This window comes from Eptesicus fuscus, chromosome 17 (assembly GCF_027574615.1).
Source record: "Eptesicus fuscus isolate TK198812 chromosome 17, DD_ASM_mEF_20220401, whole genome shotgun sequence".
NCBI classification, from domain to species: Eukaryota; Metazoa; Chordata; class Mammalia; order Chiroptera; family Vespertilionidae; genus Eptesicus; species Eptesicus fuscus.
Genome location: NC_072489.1, coordinates 33,765,509 through 33,788,050, shown reverse-complemented (window position 1 = coordinate 33,788,050; position 22,542 = coordinate 33,765,509). Strand labels below are relative to the sequence as shown.

At 38.2% G+C, this 22,542-nt stretch overlaps 1 protein-coding gene across 1 annotated transcript; it reads right to left on the bottom strand.

The window, feature by feature from the left end:
- Nucleotides 1-1,279: 1,279 nt before the first annotated feature.
- Nucleotides 1,280-21,402, bottom strand: MINPP1 (multiple inositol-polyphosphate phosphatase 1). The gene is made up of 5 exons (XM_008152956.3): nucleotides 20,187-21,402; nucleotides 17,269-17,466; nucleotides 15,611-15,708; nucleotides 10,299-10,432; nucleotides 1,280-2,708 (listed from the first exon to the last, which is right to left on the bottom strand). Exons 1-5 carry the CDS (start codon nucleotides 20,824-20,826, stop codon nucleotides 2,312-2,314), a joined length of 1,467 nt encoding a protein of 488 aa, XP_008151178.2. The 5' UTR covers nucleotides 20,827-21,402; the 3' UTR covers nucleotides 1,280-2,311.
- Between the last annotated feature and the right edge of the window lie 1,140 nt (nucleotides 21,403-22,542).

Here is a 22,542-nt window from a genome sequence, read left to right as displayed (position 1 = left end):
TTGTGACAAATGACCGGGATTAATAAGTCTTAAAAAACAAATACAGCAGATTCAAGAATAATATGCACAGCATGTCCTTTTATAGAATATTTTAAAACTTCCACAATAATACTCTAAGCTTCCAGAGTCAAACATATAATGGAATGGTGATTATTGAATTTTATGCTGGCAAGGAGTGAGGGCAATAGCATCAGGGAAGCATATAAGTCCTCAATTGTTCTTATTTGGATCTAAGTCAAATATTATAACACTAATTTTTATAAAAGAGGACAATGGGCATAAATGTTCATTATCTTATTCTCTTCTTGTCTACCTATTTACATAGTTTTTTAAAAAGCAAGCACCAGACATTTTTGCAGGAACAATCAGCAGTATATTGATGGATCAACAGGATTTACCAGCTAATTATCCATTTTAGGAACATTATTAATTTGAAGATCAATAATCTATGCATCTTATTTTATAATTGCAATATATAGTTGTGATGCACCTTAGATTTTTAATAAAATAGATTTCCATCTTTTAAAGAAGTTAAAATTTATTTGAGAATATTTCAATTATAAGAAAAATGCCTTACATTGCCTGATTTAGTCAAAGCTGCTTAAAATCCCAAACTTTTACCATCAATGACTGATTGATTATCAACACCAAGAGTAGAAAAGACCAAGAATTTTGGTTTTTGTTTGTTTAATCCTCACCCGAGGATATTTTTTCCATTGATTTTTTTTTTTAGAGTGGAAGGGAGGGGAGAGACAGAGAAGAGAAACATTGATGTCTCACATCGATTGGTTGCCTCCCGCACACTCCCAAACAGGGTGGGGAGTGGAGCCAGCAACTGAGGTATGTGCTCTTCATGGGAATCAAAACCGCAACCCTTCAGTCTGCTGGCCAACGCTCTAACCACTGAGTCAAGCCGGCCAGGGCAAGAATTCTGCTTATTATTATAGCAAAAACTTTCATGGTATTTGACAGAATTCAGAACTCTTTTTTAAAAATGGATTCATATCTGTGTAACTAAACCAGTCAGAATAAAGTCTTTATTTTTTAAAAAAGAACCTGGCCAGTATGGCTCAGTAATTGAGCATTGACTCATGAGGTCAGGGTTTGATGCCTGGTCAGGGCACATGCTCAGGTTTTGGGCTCAATCTCCAGTAGGGGGCATGCAGGAGGCAGCCAATTGATGATTCTCTCTCATCACTGATCTCTGTCTCTCTCTCTCTCTCTCTCTTTCCCTGAAGTAATAAACAAAAGGAATGAAAAAAAAATTAGGCAACCAAAAGATATTTCAAAAGATTTAATAGCAAAATAGAGGGTGTCCCCCCAAAATGTATACATAAACTTTAACAGCTGATTCTACTACATTTTGAAAAATGAAATGTCTTTTAATAAACAGTGCTTTTATAATTATTCAAAGTGTGTATACATTTTTTGGGACACCCTGTATAAAAACTGAAGCAAAGTGACAGAATGCTAAAAACTGCTAAGCACTGGATTGAAGAAACTTTGATTCTATCCATCTGACATTGCAAATGGTCCTCTTTGTCCTTCTATTGTTATAATTATAAAATAGGTATGATAATTAAACACTGGCCTTGTAGGACTTAGTAGAAGTCTAAAAGGAATTATTGAAAAAGTCTTCAAATACTTTATAAATACTATTAACAAAAACATTTTATTTTTTGTCTTTCTTCAATCAAAGTGTCCTTTTACATCAGACTGCTTAATATTGTTTCAAATTCTCAAGAGAGATCTTAACATTCTTCCAAAATGATATTCCCATTGTATCACAATATTTCTGATTAAGAAAGATAATACTAGAACTGTTGGGAGAAAGTCGCAAGTCAGTCCGAGGCTTAACCCTATAACCGCTCCCAACATAGAATTGTGCTACTTGAGGAAAAAAAAGAGAGAATTGCAGCACAACTGGTAAAGTTTCTGGACTTGGTTCAATCAAGTTATGGATCATTCAACTGACATCCTTTGTTACTCTAGCATTTTCAAGCATTATTTTGAAAACATATTCTCAGTGTGAGATTTCTTGTAAAAATAGGAAGAATTTAACTTCTGTAAACATTTGCAGTGCCAACTATTTCTTTGAATAGATATTTTTCCCCTTAAGAGAGCTGCTCCAGTGAAGAATTGTTGCTTACACGTTCATGTCCAGACTCAAAAAGAAGCTCAACATTTTTCTATGAAGACGGAAATGCCCAAGTAATGTGAAAGCTTTCTGTAACCAGGGATTGCCCACCTATTCCAAGCATGTAATCACACCCTATAGATTCCTGATGAATTAAAAATGTTCTCCAGTTACTCATAGCTCATCAGATGTGTTGTTCACCTTTGGTAATTGACATTCTTCACTGCTGTGACAACTCTGAAGGATGTCCTTGTAGTGGTTCTTCAGATCATCATACAAAGAAGCAGTTTCTTGTGAGTGAGCCAATGGTAACACCTTTTCATTCAGTAACATCTGCACTCGGAATTCTTCTTTAGGAGTCTTAGCATTTTTACAATGGTAAAGCACAAACATCAGGTTTGAGGCATAAGGTACAATGTGACCGCTTCGGAACTTCCGATGCATTTGTTCCTTGTAATTGTAAGCTGTGAGGGGCTCCTTGTCTTTGAAGTAGCCCATGAGTGAAAGCAGTGGAAGAAGGGTCTCTGCATGACCGAAATGAAGGATGACTGGAGAGGAAATTGGCTGAGACCTTAAATGAGAAATTGAGAAAAAATATGTCTATGTATCCGTGTCATAGAAAATAATTTCTACACTTAGAAGCATACAACATTCTCATCAACAAGTGTTTGTAAGCCTCTCTTCTTAACTGGTATACAGTAAGCAGGGCATCTACAGCACCCAAAAACTTGTATTTACTTCCAAGAAGCATCCCCTTAGGTCTGAAGTTACAAAGCAGTATCATTCAGACTGTAACTATATTTGATTTCACCTGCATAAATATTGTTCAATTTTGCATTATTTGTCAGTATTTCAAAATTGGGTGATTTCAGATTCTTACAAATCCAGATTTATTTTTTTTTTTTTGGCTCCTCTTGAAAAACTGAAAGATCTGATAACATATATATTCACACAAGGCAATAATCAGTATAATAGGAATGAGGATTACCCTCCAGAGGGGACATAAATCTGTTACACGGGACATACATCACTCCACGCTGTCTAACATAGGATATTTCATTACTTCCCAGATCCCTTTATACATTTGAGCATATGCAAGTCAAAGCTAATACCACTTCCATAATGTAAATATAATGCAATTTAATAGTGATACAAGTTAAAGAAAAACAAATACTGGTTTACAGTTTAAGTCCTCTAGCCATGAGGCAATAACTCCAAAGCTGAGAACCATCCTAAGAATCAATGTTTTTTAAAATTTCATTCTTCTTGATTTTTGCATTTCAAGAAAAAATACAGAGTTCACTGAATGTCTAGTTTGGGTTTTAAGGGTAAGAAGCAGAATTTAACACACTTTTAAATAAATTACAAGATCTAAAAGAATGTTAAGTATTTTTTGCATTAACTCAAAAGTATTGCCATTAAATAACAGCTTAGACTATAAGTCACTTGTCTCAAACATAACTGCTTTTCTTCACTATTCTACTTTACAAGCTGAAATTCAACTTAGTAATCCTTAGTGGTTCAAGTGTTGAAACTAGAATATATATGACAAAGCAATCTTCTTCAAGGAGTAAAACATCTAACTCATAATTAATTATGACAAAGGAGCAATGGAGCAAACACAGTCTATGCAACAAACGGTGCTGGAATACTAGACATCCACATGCAAAAACAATGAATTTGGACAGGTCTTAGACTCTTCACAAAAATCAACTAAAAAAGGATCATAGACCTAAATGTAAAACTCAATGCAATAAAACTCCTAGAAGATAACAAAGGAGAAAACTTAGATAACCTTGGATATGGCAATGACTTTTATATGTAACACCAAAGGCATGATCCATGAAAGTTAACTGATAAGCTAATCTTAATTAAAATAAAAAAAACTCTCTTCCACTAAAGTCAATGTCAAGAGAATGAGAAGACAAGTCACAAACTGTGAGAAAATATTTGCAAAAGACACCTATGACAAAGGACTGTTATTTAAAATATACAAAGAATTCTTAAGACTCAACAATAAGAAACAACCCAATTAAAAAATGGGCAAAAACCTGGCTGGTGTGGCTCAGAGGTTGAGCATGGATGGACCAAAGAACCAAGAGGTCCTTGGTTCGATTCCCAGTCAGGGCACAAGCCTGGGATTGCAGGCTCGATCCCCAGTGGGGGGCGTGCAGGAGGCAGCCGATCAGTGTTTTTATTTATCCCTCTCCCTTCCTCTCTCAACTCTCTCTCAAATTAATAAAAATATATATTTTTTAAATGGGCAAAAGACCTGGAAAGCTCACCAAAGAAGATATACAGTTGGCAAGTAAGTAAATGAAAAGGTGCTCCACATCGTGTCAGTAAGGAATTACAAATTAAAACAAGATACCACTACATATCAAAATCCAGAAAGTTGACATCACCAAGTGCTGACAACAGGATTTCATTCAATCACTGCTGGTATGAATGCAAAATGATATAGCTGCCCTAGCTTGTGTGGCTCAGTGAATAGAGCATCAGCATGTGGATAGAAGGGTCCCAGGTTCGATTCTGGTCAAGGGCACAAGCCTGGGTTGCGGGCTCCATCCCCAGTAGGGGGTACGCAGGTGGTAGCTGATCAATGATTCTCTCTCATCATTGATGTTTCTACCTCCTTCTCCCTCTCTCTTCCTCTCTGAAATCAATAAAAATATATAAAAATAAAATAAAAGGGGCTTAATGGTATCTTATTAAAAACATGATATAGCCATTGTGGAAATCAGTTTGGTGGTTTCTGACACAAGTAAACATACTCTTGCCCCATGATCCTTATATTCCTTGGTATTTATGCAAGTGAATTAAAAACATATCTATACAAAAACCTAAACATGGACATTTTTAGAAGCTTTTTTTCATAACTGTCAAAAGTTGGAAGCAACCAAGATGTTATTTAGTAGGTGAACGGGTAAATAAATGGTGGTATATCCAGATAATGAAATATTATTCAGTGCTAAAAAGAAATGAACTATCAAGCCATGAAAAGACATGGAGGAAACTTAAGTGCATATTACTAAGTGAAAAAAGCCAATCTGAAAAGGCTACATAGCATATGATTCCAACTCTATGACATTCTCAAAAAGGCAAAACGATGAAAACAGTAAAAAGATCAGTGGTTGCCAGGGGTTAGGGTGAGAGAAGGATGAATAGGGCAAAGAACAGAGGATTTTTAGGGCAATGAAACTATTCTGTAGAATACTACAATGCTGGATACATGTCATTATGCATTTGTCCAAACCCAGAGAATGTACACCACCAAGAGTGAACTCTAATGCAAACTACTGACTTTGGTGATAATGATGTTTCGTTGGAGGGTTATCAATGATAACGAACGTTCCACTGTGATACAGAATGTCAATAGTAAGGGGTAGGCAAAGGAGTGCATGGGAAGGGAACTCTCTGTACTTTCTGCTCAATTTTGCTATAAACCTCAAACTAATCTAAAGAAGAGTTTATTAAAAACAAAACAAACAACAAAAAACCTAGTGCCATGGGAATATATGTGACTCAAAAGTGGTTATTTTTATTCCAAAGAGTTAACATAATCCATCTTAAACAGCTGCTCATGCTTATACCTGTTTATCCTTTCAGATGACTTACATTTCAATTTTTCTTTACAAAGTAGCATTAAATGTTAAATGAAAAAACATTTCTATTCTAAACTATATCCAAACATCAAAAATGGAGACTTATATACCCTCAATTAGTGGGAGTTAAAGAGTTATGGAATTTGTGTGTGGCCACAAATACAGTAGGGCTTTTTTATTGGTTTTTATAACTCTAAAGATGTCAAAGCAAATACATCTATAACTCTAAAGATGTCAAAGCAAATACACGAGAGTCTTTATTTATGATCCAATTTTTATCAAAGGCCGTTAAAGGTATGTGCCAAGTTTCTGTAAAATAAATCAGTAATTTCTGTTAAGTGAGTTGGTTCCATTTCAGAAACACACTATTTTTTGCTCTGCCTCACAACAGAGAGTAAATCTTAGAAATGTGTCACACATCTGCTAGGTTCTTGAATTCTATACCCAAGTCCCAAGGAAGGATATTCTAAAAAATGTAAAGTATCAATACAAATATAAGAAAACAAGTGATTAATCTATATGAATGTATATATAGAAATACACTGTTGGAATCAATGTTTTAGGGTTGAGAAGTAGTCAAATCCTCTCATTATAGAAATAAGGAAAAGACAAGTGAATTGCTTAATATTATCTAGCAAGGTAAGAATGCAGTTCTCCAAATTACAGCCCTCTTTTACTATTATAAGTTGGTAAGAAGATTTTATTAAACCTTCAATTAAAAGTGAAATTTAATTTGAAGTCTAAAATTCTGTTGTTAAATAAAGGCTGATTACTATGTGTATGCTCAAAATAGGTAAAACACTCCAAAAAAGCACTTCAAGTCATTCAAAAAGTTCAACCAGAAAAACAACCAATAATTGCATGTCTTTCCCCTAAATATACTCAGCTTAGATCTTTCTAAGCTCTTAATTCAAGTTTCACACTCAACTAATGTTACGCAAGGGGTGTTTTTAAACATGATCCATATAATCCCCATACTTATGTAAGTGCACAAATAAGCAACATGAACTGCCAGAGATATGAGAAGCTTTGGGAAGAAAATTAACAGGAATTTTTTTAAATCTTCTTATACATCTGATTGAAATATCAGCTCCAATGCGGCATCTGGAGAAGCACCTGTCTGACAGCTTAATACAAATGTAGAACTAAAATGGCTCAAGCATAAAGACTTTTTCTCAAGCAAAGACATAAAGATAAATTCTTCCATTCAAGATGGAATAACAGGGACCGATTTACCTTCCTGCCTTGAACTACTATAAAATCAGACAAAATATAAGAAAGAGCATTTTTCAGACATTCAACAACAGAGTAAGAGTGAAGGAAGCAAATCAGGTGAACCCCAACAACTGTCCCAGATTACTGCCTGGAGTTTCAAGGCTGCAGCACAGAGAAGGGGAGCCCCCAAAAATATGTAAAGCAGCTCAATATAATTAATTTTTAGGGAAATGCAAACTAAAACCCAATGAGATACTATTAAACACCCATTATAACAGCTAAAATTAAAAAGATCTACTATACCAAGTATTAACTAGGATGAAGAATAACAGGAACTCTCATACATTGGTGGAAAGAGATTGGCAGTTTCTTAAAAAGTTAAACATACACCTATATATGACTCAGCTATTCTAGTTCTCTAGATATTATCCAAGAGAAATGATGTGCATATGTCCATATAAAGATCACAAAGGTCCACAGCAGCTTTATTTGTAATAGCCTCAAACTGGAAACACCCCAAATGTCCATTATAAGGAGAGGGGAGAAACAAATTGTGGTGTACCCATGGAGGGAATATTCCTCAGCCTTAAAAAGGAATTAACTATTGATAGCCACAACAACATGGATAAACCTCATAACACTGAGCTGAGTGAAAGAAGCCCAACCAAAAAAATGTACGTATTGTATGGTTCCAGTATATAAAATTCTAAAAAAACACACAAATTAATTTATAGTGTTAGAAAGCAGATCAGTGGTTGCCCAGTTTGGAATGGGGGTGAGGGTGGGGAGGGTGGAAAGTAGATTACAAAGACTCACAAAGAAATCTTTGCATGTGATGGATATTTCATTATCATAATTTTGGTGACAATTTCATGGGTATAAACATATATAAAAACTCATCAAATTGAACACTTTAAGTATGTGCTGTTTATATCAACTATACCTCAATAAAGCTATTTAAAAAAATAAAAAATATTAAGGGCTGATAGGCTGAGGTTAGTGACAGTTTTCAGTAACCAATCTCAATGATTCCTCCCTCCCATCAAGCCTTTACCAAACGCCAGTTCAAATTTATTCTCCTTCAGCACTTTTTTTTTTTTTTAGTGGTTTTACAAATATCCTCCAAACCAGACATGAGTTCTTTGAGATAGTAATTTAAATATATTCACCTTTTGCCTGCGTAAGCTGTGTTGGAGCGGAATGGGAGTAACATTGAAATTTAGGAAAGCACTTAGGAGGCAGGTGCTAAAACCTAGGAGAAGATATTAGCTAGCATAAACTGAGGTGGTAGTGATACCTATGTAATTAGCTAGGGATTGCTAATAGGAAAGGAGCAAAGGGAAGGCCAGACAATAAAAGCATGGCCATTGGGCAGCTTGCAGATCACTGGGGGTAAAGGAGTCCAACAAAGGGGAGACAGATGCATATACAGTGAAGCTGGGGTGACTAGGGAAGGTACTTGCCTGACTGTCAAGCCTGGAGAACCATGGATTGGCCAGAATAGGTGCAGCCAATGCAAGCCTGTGAAAATTTAGGAAGACATAATCCCTAAACAAAGGAATCCTTTCTCTTACTGCTCTTGGCTTATGGAGCTCTCTTATACCCGGTTCTTCACATTTCCCCTGTATGGCCCACAGCCATGCAGACTCCACACACAATGGACTAATGGATTGAAGTTGGGAACACAAGCTAAGCTAGTCTGATGCTGGACTGGAGTGTGCAAATATGGGACAAAAATTCTAGACACTGGCTCTGATTTTAGCCCTGCTAAAGGCAAAATGGGACTTCTTCCTTGGTGGTACTGAGGGAAATGAAACCTTGGAAACTAAGGGGTTTGAAATAAAATTTTCCACAGAAATAAAACTTTCTACAATATCTCATCCTCTCCTGTGAGTCTCAGAAAATTCATTTTCTCGGGATATAGCAAGAAGCCCACTCCCACTAGCAACAGATGGAGATGTGGACCCCCTACTTTTCACCAATAACAGTAGCAGTGGGGGTGAAGAAAAGTGGGAGATTGCTATAAAACTGGAAGCCAAAAGAAAAAAATCACAATATTAGGAGTAGATGTAGAAGATGAGGGAGACAGTAAAAATGATGCATGGGTTTGTGGCTTGGCTGCCTGGGAGGATGATGGTGTCATTGACTAAAACAGGGAATACTGAAGAAAAGGATTGTGGATAGTCCTTCAATATCCACTGAGCATTCCAACTGCATTCCACACATGTTCATAGGCACTGAGTAGAGAGCGGTGAAATAAACAAAGTTCCACTGAGAGTCAAAAAATATCTTTCCAGAAGCAACTGGCCATTTGAATCTGCATTCAGAGTACAATGCTTTTTCCCTCACATTTAGCTTGTCTCTTTCAATAACGAGAACTAAAACTGAGGTGGCACCTCCTGGTACACTGAGTTAAAATTCCCTGGAACACTGACTTCAGAAAGTTAGCAAAAAGACCAGCAAGAATAGGTTCTGAGGACTTAGAATCTCCATGCATTTCTAAGAACTTTAAAAGACAAAGCTCTCCCATTATAATGGGCTAATTAACCAAATGGCTATTTTATACATTTATTTCAATGCTGCCATCTTATGTTAAAATATGGAACTACACAACCTTAAAAAGCCATAACCTTATCCAGTGAAATCTGAAAATACCAGAGATTTCAGAGTCAATGAAAAGTTAGAAAAAGGATAATGAAAGTTATTCAATGAAAATAACAAATATTTATAGCAATTAATTTTGGTGTTTGAGAGTATCACTCACAAAAAAAGATCTCATGAGGCAAGCAATTACATTCCAGAATACAAACTTTACTTTGAAAAAGCAGGATAGAAATATACCGATAGAAATAATGGGTAAGGAAAGAGTAGAATAAAATCCAGGTATATCACATTTCTTTATTAAATTAATTCTGTTTTTCTAATCATAGCTGCTCAAAAAGCAACAATGGTTAAATAGCAAATCTAGCCCTGGCTGGTTTGGCTCAGTGGATAGAGCCAACTACACAAGCAAAACCTATTTTTAAAAATCACCCATGAAAAAAATATTTTCCATAAGCTTAACTGGGCACTCAGAATATACATCATGCCCCCTGGCCAGTGTGGCTCAGATAGTTGGAGCATCATGCTGTACTCCGAAAGGCCTCGGGTTCGATTCCATCAGCACATATGCCTGAGTTACAGGTTTGGTGCCTGGTGGGGGTACACGAAAGAGGCAACCAATCAATGTTTCTCTCTTACATTTATGTTTCTTTCTATCTCTCTCCTCTCTCTCTCTCTCAAATAAATAAACATGTCCTCAGGTGATGATTTTTTAAAAAAATTATTTTTTAAGTTTTTACCTTTTTTTCTGTTCAACTGCTTTGTCCAAGTGCCGAAAGATATCCTGAAACAGGATGCAGCTGGATCGACTATTAATAGTATACCCATATCCTCTTTTCCAATATTGTTTCAGATCATTTAAATATTCTAATACCTAAAAATAAAAATTTTAAAAATCATTTTTAAATCATTACATTTTTAATCATGTAACAGATTCCCTAATTTACATTTACCATTTCAAGTACTTACTAACTGTACCCAAAGATTTATGCCACACAGAGATATATGTTGCCATATAAATTTAAATTGTGGGAATTAGAGGACAGCATGTAAAAGCAAGTTAGACCTCACAGCCAAAAGTCCCGCATCCATAACAGTTCAGAACAGTGGGTTATTAAAGACATGTGTTCACATCCCCTTTCTTCTAAAATTATATTAAGATGATAGCAAAGATATATACAGAAAAATAAAAGATACACATGGAATATTATTACAGTACAGAAAGATGCCTAGATCAGGAATTTTTAAGAATTTTAGAAAGGTAGAAATCAGACAGAAAATGAGTTACTTTGATTAATGTATCAGTTTGGCAAAAATAAAAGGAATAAAAATAGGCCAAAAATATGGAGAACTGGTACTGCTGAAAGGAATGTATATTGTTATAGATATTCAAAGGGCAAATTGGCAAAATCCATAAAAACATATATCTCTAAGACCCATTTAATTCCATTTCTAATAAAATAATATTCACAGAGGAACACAGGAGAGAACATACAAGAATGTCTTACAGCAGCACTGCTTACAGGAATCAAAAAAATATTCCAGAAAATACCTAAATATCATTAATAAATAGAGAGTTAACTAAACTATAGTATACACATACTATGGAATACTATGCAGTTATTAAAAATTCTACACTGTTGCCCTGGCCAGTGTGACCCAGTTGGTTGGGCATCATACCATACACCAAAAGGTTCCCGGTTCAATTTCTGGTCAGGGCATTGACCCTGGCTCGATTCCTGGTAGGGGACACGCAGGAGGCAGCCAATTGATGTTTCTCTCTCTCACTGGCCTTTCTCTCCCTCCCCCCTCTCTAAAAAAAAAAAAAAAAAAAAAAAAAAAAATATATATATATATATATATATATATATATATATATATATGTATGTATATGAAAAAAATTCTATATTGTAGATCTACAAGTACTGACATGGAAGCTCTCCAAGATATACTGGTGAATGAGAAGAACAAATTAAGAATAAAAATAGTAAAATGACCATTTGTTACCAAAACACACGTGGACACTAGACTGTTTACATTTTTAAGAAGGATACAGATTATAAATAGCATAGAAAAGGGTGGAAAGATATACATCAATTAACAACAGTAATTAATCTGTGGAGTGGTCTTGAATTGGAGTTGGTGATTAAGATAGTCTTTCTTTACTTGAAAGTTAAACTTTGTATTCAAGTATTATTTGATCAGATAAAAACCAAAACTAGAGAATTAAAACCTGCAACCCAATAGAGGTACATGAGAGCATATGTAGTAGTTATGAGCCATTCTTCCCAAGAGACCCTAGGCAAGCATGTCAAACTCGCAGGTGGTGGGCCACATGCCTCATTTAATGCCGTGAGTTTGACATGCTTGCGAGAGAAACTAAGTAAATACTAGCCATAAGTTTAAGAGCAAGAGCAGGCTAGTGCCATATAACCAAAACAAAACTAAACATATATTAAAGAGGCAACTAAATCAGAAAGTTAGCAAAAGTCCAAAGTAAACATTTTTAAAAAGTAAAAAAAGAAACTAAAATAAAAGCAATTAAAGTTCTATCAAATCTATTCAGAAAATAAAACAAAAATGGTATCAGAAATGAAACAGTTATAACTGGAAATTTTTAAAAAATCCTATTTGCACTATTAAAACTTTACATCAAAAAGACTTGAGCTTGGCTGGCGTGGTTCAATGGTTGAGCATCGACCTGTGAACCAGGTCACGGTTCGATTTCTGGTCAGGGTACATGCCCGACTGCAAGCTCGATCCCCAGTGTGAGGTGTGCTGGAGGCAGCTGATCAATGATTCTCTCTCATCATTGATGTTTCTCTCTCTCCCCCCTCTCCCTTCCTCTCTGAAATCAATAAAAATGATTATATATACCTATGTATAGCTACAAATATAGGGCTTTATTAAGACAAATGTGAAAACTTTAATACTGTATATTAGATAATATGTACTATATATAATTATAGTTTATTATGGTTATGTAGGAGAATCTTCTTGTTGAGATGCATGCCCAAGTATTTAAGGGTGAAGTTTCTTGAGGTTTGCAAAAGACAAAGATTACATATATGTAGTAGACAGAATAAATGACCCCAAAGATGTCTATATCCTAATCCCTAGAACCTCTGAATGTTATTTTACATAATAAAAGGGAATTTGTGATTAAGTTAAGGATCTCAAGAGGGGAAAGTTACCCTAAACTATCCAGGTGGACCCAATATAATCACACAGATCCTTTTAAGTAGACAGGAAGGACAATCAGAGTAGAAAACATAACCATGGAAGCAGAGGTCAGAATGATACAAGGAATACAGGTGGCCTCTAGAGACTGAAAAGGAGTGAGGAACCTTTTCTTGCCAAGGGCCTTTGAATATTTATGACATCATTCTCAGGCCATACAAAATTATCAACTTACAAATTAGCCTGCTATATTTGGTCAAACATTTAATTAACTCACCCCTAATACCTTGGCAGGGCTGGATGTCCCCAGTCCCACCCCAAAGCCTCCAGAAAAAACACAGCCTTCCTGAAACCTTGATTTTAGCCCTATAAAATTCATTTTGGAATTCTGACTTACAGAAGATAATAAATTTGTGTTGTTTTAAACCACCAAGTCTATGGTAACTAAAATATGTAGAAAAAAGCAAATGTAGCAAAAGAAAGGTTAATAACTGTTGAATATAGGTGAAGGACATGAACATTCATGGTATTATTCTTACAGTTTCTGTTAGTTGGAAATTTTTCAAAATAAGTTGCGGGAGAGGCATTCATAAGCAATAAAGAGATAAAAGGGTAATCTTAAAAAGAAAAGTAAAAGACTAGTATAGAATCTTACAGTTATAAGGGTGTTCCTGAGTCACCTGATAGTTCCATCCTATATAATAAAAGCGTAATATGCAAATCGACCGAAGGGCAGAATGACTGGTTGCTATGATGCGCACTGACCACCAGAGGCAGACGCTCAACGCAGGAGCTGCTCCCTGGTGGTCAGTGGGCTCCCACAGGGGGAACACTGCTCACGGCTGGCTAGCCCAGAGACAGTGGTGGGAGCCTCTCCTGTTTCCACTGCAGGCAGGCAGTAAGGAGCAAGGGGTCCCGGACTGCGAGAGGGATCTCTGCCTGCCAGCTTAGGGGGTTTAGGGATTGGGCCTAAGCTGGCAGGCAGACATCCCCCAAGGGGTCCCAGACTGCGAGAAGGTACAGGCCGGGCTGAGGTCCCCCGCTCCCCAGTGCATGAATGTCATGCACCGGGCCTCTAGTCTCTTAATAGACAAGGAAATTGTGAGGCACAGAAAGATTGTTACTTTGACCAAGATCTTAACTTCTAGGGTTTTTGTAATCTATCAAACTATCTCCCAGAAGAGAAAGAAAAGATGCACAAAAGGAGAGTGCAATGTTTAATTGGAAAGGGATTCGAATAGGGAAAGGGAAGGAAATACAAGTAGGTGACACAAAGATGAAGCAGAGGCTGGCTATGATCTGAGATGTGTATCTTTACTGCAGGGAAAGAGGATTGCACTTAATCCAGAAACTGTCAGTCCTCAGAAGTAAGGGACCACATGGAGAGCCACTCAGAATAGGAAATGGGCAGACAGCAGGAAGCCAGATGGGCACATGCCGAATATTCCAACAACTACCGTAACTCGGGCAAATAAGTTATTCTTTTGTTAAAATTCCCTTTTTGCCAACACCGATCAGTCATTTACACAATACTAAAAATTACTTCAATTCTGTTCATTGGCTTTCTTCCCTAGAGCAATATGTGTTGGGAGAAAAGGGAAATGTACTATTTTGACACATATATAAATGGTGGCCATAAATCTCAGTTTATATCTATACCAGCATACTTATTAATGGTGCTCATTTCACTTTAAAAGTATCCCAATTTAAAAGACAAATTTTATGATCATCCTAAGCAAAGGGCATAACAAAAGAGGGAACATAAGTTAAGTTTCTGAAGTGATGAGTTGTGGATTATTAGATAAGAACGATACTGGGTACCTGGGACAAAGAAAAAGATCATCATGACACTCAGGATCACAGAGAGAAAATATGACACACCTATTACTTTTGGTGCTCAGCATCCTAAAGCAATCATCTACTGAGGGCCCTTTCCCCTTCTTCCAACTCAGCCACGAAGCCTAGTTCCACATTGGCATAATACCACGTAAAACCTGCTTGCTGGTCACTTGTCTTTGAGGAACAAAATAAAGCACTCTTTTACCTTGAAAGATACATTAGTTCTCACCTTAAAAGCCTGCTTCTATCTGGAAAATAGTATACTACTTTTCAAAATTTGAGTTTAAAATTTGAAATTAATTTATTTTCATATGGAATATTGAAGGTTTCATATGTATGCAAGGGATGAAGATGATTAAGGATTCAAAAGTCCATATTCCTTAATGATCCATACACACAAACATCCTATCTCATCCCCAGAATTCTATCCAATGCTGCAATCCTCAATACTTTAAAAAAAATTAATGCTCTCCTACCTCACCTCTCTGGCTCCCAACATCCCAAAACTGATCAGAATTTACTTCCCTCAAAGTTAACAGAGGCCTGTCTACAAAGAAGGCATATGACTGAGGAGGATAAAATATGAAGTAGGCAGAAAGAAACTGTAGATGAATTACTGCCATCACCAGGTGGAACAGAACTCAATTTATCATGCAAACTGTTATAAAAGAAAGATATTTGGAAAACCATTCATCCTCTCTGAGCCTTGGCTTCCTATAAAAAGGAGAATTTAAATTATATTAGCTCTATAATCCTCTCCAGCAAAAAATCTGATATTGGGTTAAATTTGTTTTTAATTAGATGGGCCTAGAAATCAAATCACAATGGAAGAATGTTTTCCAGAGTTTTATGAACCCAAACTAGTTATAAGTAGGTGGGCCCTATTTGAACAAGCAATCTCTTTTTAGGTAAGAAAAATTATGAGTTAGTCAAAGGTAGTTAATGTTCCCTACTCTGCTTATTTTTTTAGAAGATACTTCAAGCAACAATAAATCATGCAAAAAAGCAAAGAAACTGCAAAATTAACACTTACCATTGCATCATCTGTGTCAAAAACATCACACCAAGGCGATTTAACACCTTTAATTGCCAGGTCAAATGAACAGGTGAAAAAAGCTACCTGAATCAAATCTGAGGGGGGAAAGGTAAAATTTGTAGGTTACTACTTTGCAATTTTTCAAAGGCTAAACATCTATAGAATACCATGTGCAGCACAACTGAAGAAACTAAATAAAGTTAGTTGTCACTTTCTTCCTGGCTATCAAAGATTAAGGCTAACTCTGTATAATCCAAAGGGGAGGAACTGGAACTGTCTGGAGAAACCATGAGGATATCTAAATTTCAGCCCAATTAAACTAAAAAGAATTTGTACTACAATAGCTCCAGCCCCAGGATTCAGGCTTGATTCCCAGTAGGGGGCGTGCAGGAGGCAGACAATGGATGTTTCTCTCACTCTCCCCACTCTCACTAAAAATCAATTTTAAAAATCTAAAAAAAACCCCACAAAACAAAACAAACAAACACCAAAAAACTGGCAAGGAATGATTTAAATGCTCAATTCATTACAATGGCTACCTCTGGGGAGAAAAGGAGATGAGTGAGATCCTCCAGCAGAACCAAAAGACCTCAATATACTTAAAACAACTGAAGCATAATATTAAAATTTGGTAAAAATAAGTTGTGGGTATAACAACATTCATTATATTAGCGATTATTATTATGTATATGCTTGAATTATTTCCTAATAAAATAAATAATTTTTAAAACTGGCAGGTGACCAACCAATTTGGGGAAAGAGAAAAAATTCAAGTTTAAATGCTAGCCTAGTCTAGGCATTTTCACTTGCTTGATCCTTTAAACGTTAAGCATTCAGTCTCCATGACTGACAGATTCCAGTCTACATTTTTTCTCCAATATCTCCTATTTCTAGTCTTTTGGAAATTTATTCACAATATAATGAAATCCACAATCTTTGTATGAATATCTGTCAACACCTACTCTTATGCATTATAAATTCTCAGCATCTCTAAGTTTAAAGCCTAAAAAATTAAAATAAATCACACTACTGTGCTTTTCACTTTCTAAAACTTATCCCTTTCAAAACATGAACATGTACTTCTGAATTGCTTCAAAAGCACTTTTATGAGGAGATAACACAGAAAAAATAATTTTTGTTTTATATATAATGCTGAAAGTTGAAACTTTATATACCTCTGCCCTCAAAAAAATTCCAGAATATAGTAAGAATCCTGTACATTAATTTACATAAAACTCAAAGAATTTCAATCTAAAAATAGTTAAGCATGACTAAAAACATTATTTTCTTTTTAAAAAAAATATATTTTATTGATGTTTTTACAGAGAGGAAGGGAGAGGAAGAGAGAGTTAGAAACATTGATGAGAGAGAAACATCAATCAGCGGCCTCCTGCACACCCCCCACTGGGGATGTGCCCACAACCAAGGTACATGCCCTTGACTGGAATCGAACCTGGGACCCTTGAGTCCGCCGCAGGCCGACACTCTATCCACTGAGCCAAATCGGTCAGGGCAAAATATTATTTTCTTACTGTAAAATCAATTGTGGGCCTTTTAAAAGGAATAATTTTATTCTTCCATATTTTTTCCATTTTCAGAGTTCAAAAACCATTTAACTACTTCAGAATTCAAATGAAAGATAATAGGTACATTACCTGCATTTAAATTGTTGACTGGCACTTGCAAAGTAGCTGCAACTTTTTTTAAAATGTTCTGCATTTCTGGTCCAGTTTTGAAGGCTTCTACATGATAAAGAGCCGTATCATTCCTTTCCACTTCAGTTAAAAACTTTTCACAATGATCAAAGAACCTCATTAGTTTATCATTAATTCTTGGAGGTCCACACTCCATGTCTGAAAAGACATAAGCGACAATTTCAAATTAATGAATGTTTTGTTTCAAGTGTGAAAAAACACACACACTAAAAACCCATTTATTCATGTTTAAAATAAGCACACATTATTCAAGAAAGACATAGGGCAAGACTACTCCCTTTTGTAATAGTAATTCATGAGTATATGCTAGAAAAGACTAAAGAAACAGTATCAAAGGTAAAATGTATTATAACAAAACTACACAATAAAGATAATTGAAATGAATGTTTTCTTAAAGAAAGCAAAAATAATTAGCCATAAAAGTCATAAAACGTACAAAAATGTGTTATGTAAGTACTATTTCTGTTAGGCACAGAAAACTTGAAAAACTAAAAATTAGCAAAATTTCTAATTACTAGGTTAGAGATGATTCAACAGACAGAATCTATTTTTCTACTTTAAGCCAAAGTCTAAACACAACATTTTATTTTCTAAATTAACTTTCTCAACCCTGTTTACTTCACAAAAGACTATGCTTGGGACAAAAACTACTAACAATGGCACAAAATACACCTACACTTTTGTTTTTCATTGTGCTAGGAGCTTCTGGTTTGTTTTCTAACTGAAGCTCCCAAAAACTTCCCATTTAAAATTTAACAAGTAGTATTATTTCCCCAACTTGGGAACAAGAATGTATTGGAAAAGCATTCATAATCATGCTTCAACCATTGGGATGAATTTTCATTGACCATGAAAAGAACACCAAGTATACTATTTCTGTATATAAAATGAGAAAATTAAAACTAGTTACACTGTTTTGCTTTAGATGGGTGTGGAAAAACATATATATATATCTCCATTTCAGGTTCTGAAATGGATAATTCTGCCCACTTTAATTGCAGATTAGATTACAATTCTTAAGAAAGCATGTTAAGTAGGAAAATAAGTGATCTCTGTCATCTTTTTGTGATCTCAAAATACAATTTTCCAGGTGGATCTGGATATTTCATCCTTGCTATTACCTAACACTGCTGCTCTTCAAACAGAAACAAAGGCATCGTTGTTTCTGTAAGAATACAAAATTTAATTGTGTCCTCCCTCAAAAGCCCAAATATACACAACAGCCAAACTGTCTCTAGATAATAATTAGCTAGGCAAAGATGTTTATTCTGAGACTGAAAATGGTGAGGAGGTAGGCTTATTTTGGATTCTTCTGATCCCTGGCTTTGTACTTCCAAGGCCAATGTCACCGAGGTCAAATGGCCCCTTTTTGTATATACTATACAGGGTGGGCCAAAAGAGGTTTACAGTTGTGAGTATGCAAAACAGAGTTTATTCTTGTATTACTATTTATTGTATTGTTTTCCATATGAACAACTGTAAACCTACTTTTACCCCACCTTGTATATACTATGCTAAAGTATATTCTACTTTCAACATTCAGTTAATTTTACTGACTTATGGGGAATTTTTACTCATATTAATAGAAAAAGCCTAGCTATAACTAAAAAGCACAATTCAACAATGACTAATTCCAAGTCAGCCAAATAAATTACCCACAGAGCAATTAACATGACACACCACCCATGGAAGAACCCCTTGGCTATGGTTGAACTGCTTAAGAATGCTATTGAAGAAACGAGAAACCAGTACTTCATTTGTCACTTGGACTTTGAAACTAAATGATGTCTCAACCTCACCTCTGACCCTTAAAACCGATCAAAAAAGTATTCACACGCGATCATGTCTCCGGCACAAAAATGTGATGTTTTTATTCTTATCCTTAAGTTACAGACAAACAGAAGTTATTTATATAGTGTAAGGGTTAAGAGACAAGCTCTAAATCAGATTTTCTGGGTCCATACCTAGCTATATCAAATTAGACAAATTATTTAGTGTTTGTTTCTCAATTTCCTCATCTGATAGGGAGAAAATACTATCAACCTCAGCGAGCTGTTGTACACATAGCAGGTATTAAGCGTTTGCTATTAGTACTAACTGTGTCTATTGAACATTTTTCTGAGGGGGGGGGGGGAACATCATTCCTGGGAAACAGAAGACTTGGGAATCTGGACCTGAGTCCACATGGCATATTCTTGGGCTCAGCTGTCCCACCTTTAAATTAAAGGGCCCCGCCATACGATATCTCAAATTTTGCAAAAGAATAAGTAATGGCATAAATTAGTCAAGTACTGCGTGTTACCACGGACCACAGCTACAACGAAGGTCACTCTACAGTACATATAAGAACAAAACAGAAAAAAAAAAAGCAGAGCAGTAAAGAAAATTTGAGAATATCTTCCTAATATAGGAGATAGGTCTAGAACCAACATCTGAAAAAAAAAAATGATGTTAAAAAAAAAAAAATCCAAAGAGTATCAGAAACAAAGCCTAAGGAAAAAAGTCCTAGGACCTAGATTGTATTTAAAGTGTGCCCAATGGTAGAACGAGCAGCCAGGGAGGGAAGAAAAGGGAGGGGGCAATTCAATTTGGGAATGGATGATCAAAAACGGTCCTGCCACGTCCTGCACATGGAAGATGCCATATTCATACACGATAAATGAGCAAATAAATGTGGTATGTATGAGAAGCGAGATAGCCAAGTCCAAGTCCAGACCAAACCGAGAGGTGGGGGTTGAGAGACAGAGGGAAGTGAGAGGCTGGGATTGGGGAAGTCCGGGATCTGGGGGAGGTCTGAAGGCGAGAGGTGGGGGTGGGAAGAGGAGGGCAGGGGACCGGCCCGGCGCCCCAGGCGTCACCTGCAACGTCGGGGGGCGTCAGCCCGGGGTGGTAGTGCTGCCACAGCCCCTTCAGGAAGGCGGCGCCGCTCTCCACGCAGCGGTGCTTGGAGCTGGTGATGAGCTGCAGGCGGCCGTAGTTCTCGCGGCTGAAGAGGGCCGGGAAGAGGGAGGCCAGGCGCAGCGCCAGCTGTCGCATGTCCTGCCGCCCCTTCTCTACCAGCTGCCCGTCCATCCAGTCCGCGTACCACAGCGGCCAGGCGGCCAGCGCGGCGCCCAGGTCTCGGCCGGCGGCGTCGGCGGCGGCCGGGTCCCCCCCGGGCCCGCGGGCCTCCAGCAGCCCGTGCAGCTGCCGCAGCTTGCGGATCTGTTTGGCCGTCGGGTAGCGGGTGCCGTGGCGGATGAGGCCGACCAGCTGCACCGGGGTGCAGGTCTCCTCCAGCAGCTCCGGGTCGCGCCGCGGCGACTCGGGGTCTCGCAGCAGCCCGGGGTTGGCATCCTCGTAGCGAGTCTTGGTGCCGAAGTAGGCGCTGAGCGCCGAGGCCGCGGGATGCTCCGGCTCCGGGAGGGAGCAGCGCGAGAGCGACGAGAGCAGAGCCACCGCCAGGACCGCGGAGGGAGCCGAGGGAGCCCCGCGCAGGCAGCGGGCACCGCGGAGCATGGTGCGGGAGGCCCGCGGGGCGGGCGGTGAACGGGCTGCAGCCGCTGACTTCCGGTTCCGGCGAGCAGGAGGCGGGACTGGGCGTCGCTTCCGTGGGAGCCCCCACCGGACTAGCAGCTGGTGGTGGACCCTGGGCGCCGGCGGGAAGCGGCGAGAAAACGCGTGGACCTGAGCTCGAATGAGAACGAAGAAAAGCCCGAGGAGCTTTGGGGACCTGCGGTTTGGGTGGCGCCGGCGTCGCTGGCCCGGAGCGTGGGCGAGTTTCCTCGTCGCTGGTGCCTCAGGGACTGACGCCGCGACGCCCCCGCTTTGTGAATGTGCAAAGGTGTGAATAAGCCCGGACTAAGCCTTAAGCCTCCAACGCAGCCAAAACAGGACACCTTGGAACAGCTGACTCTTGTATCACCATCCTTACCCGTTCCACTCCGCTTTTCAAAGTATAGTCTACTCTAAACCATCTCATCAAACCCACCCGAGGCCGTGGTTACAAGTGCAGACCCCGGGCCCTGCCCCGGCGTGCCTTCTGAAGCCCAAGGTGTGCGCCCGTTAGTATTTGAACGCAAACAATATACAACAAGGCGGAGAAGAACCGGGAAGGAGGCTCAGTTCTCCGGGAAATGGAATTCCTGAGCTTTTGGTCGCCTCTTGACCCAGGCTAGCAAAGCTGACTAACGTGAGGCCGCACCCCGGAAGTATTGTGTTTGTTGATCCTGAAGGCTTAACGAGTGAGACATCGTGATCCTGATCATTGGGGCGCATTGAGTCGTGGCCCGACAGATTTACTCCGTTATTAGACAGGAGTTCATCTGCTACGTGAAGCAAACAAGCTGTCTACCACCGTTACAAGTCCAAACTCGAGGCTTCTGTAATCACTCAAATCAGCAGCTAGGTTTTTTGTTGGTTATTGCTCAGAAATCTTTGACCACCTTCTCCCCTGCCCCCTCCCCCCCCAATCGTAACTCTGAACAATATCTTATTTTCTCCGCTTGAACCCGTTTATAGGCCAGTTGGAAAAAGAATGTAAGTATTGATTGAAGAAGTTTGGGTCAGTCTTTGTAAGTGTACCTTTTCCTTCGAAGACACTAGTAAATTGCTCTTGGCAAGTCATCTCCATGCTTACTCTGTCCTTAAGTGCCTCTCTGATCCAGAGGGGTGTACCTCTAAATGTTAACCTATGAAGAAGCTACCAAGTCTTCCCAAAGGCATCACTCCTTCCTAGTGAAGCAATCTTTACAGACCCTAACTACTTACAAAACCTATGTCATGTATTTGATATTTGGCCCCAGCTTGATTTTATTTTTCCTTTAATCACTCATCTGTTAATTTTATGCTGTTTATATACTTACTAGAGGCCCAGTGCACAAAATTCATGCGGGGGTGGGGGGGTTGGTTCCCTCAGCCCAGCCTGCCCTCTCTCACAGTCCAGGAGCCCTCAGCGGATGTCCTACTGGCGGCTTAGGCGACAGGCTGATCAGGGGAAGGCGCCACCCCCATCACCCTGCTGCTGCTGCTGCCACTGCTGGCCGCCACAGCCACTAAGGTGTTTTCATCAACACGGACTCTAGTCCCTTTACCACAAAAAAAATGACAACTTTCTTTAGGCATTTTCAAGATGTCTCTTTCATAGGATATGACATTTCTTTCTTCTTTTTTTTTTTTTTTTATCCTCACCTGAGGATATTTTCCATTGATTTTTAGAGAGCATGGAAGAGAGAA

Excerpts from the sequence above, each read along its gene's own strand:
- MINPP1 (XM_008152956.3), bottom strand. The coding sequence starts at position 20,826 with ATGCTCCGCGGTGCCCGCTGCCTGCGCGGGGCTCCCTCGGCTCCCTCC. Across the intron at positions 17,467-20,186 it reads GACGCCCCCCGACGTTGCAG|ACATGGAGTGTGGACCTCCA; the intron begins GTGACGCCTGGG and ends ATGTCTTTTCAG. Across the intron at positions 15,709-17,268 it reads AGTCAACAATTTAAATGCAG|ATTTGATTCAGGTAGCTTTT; the intron begins GTAATGTACCTA and ends TTCCCCCCTCAG.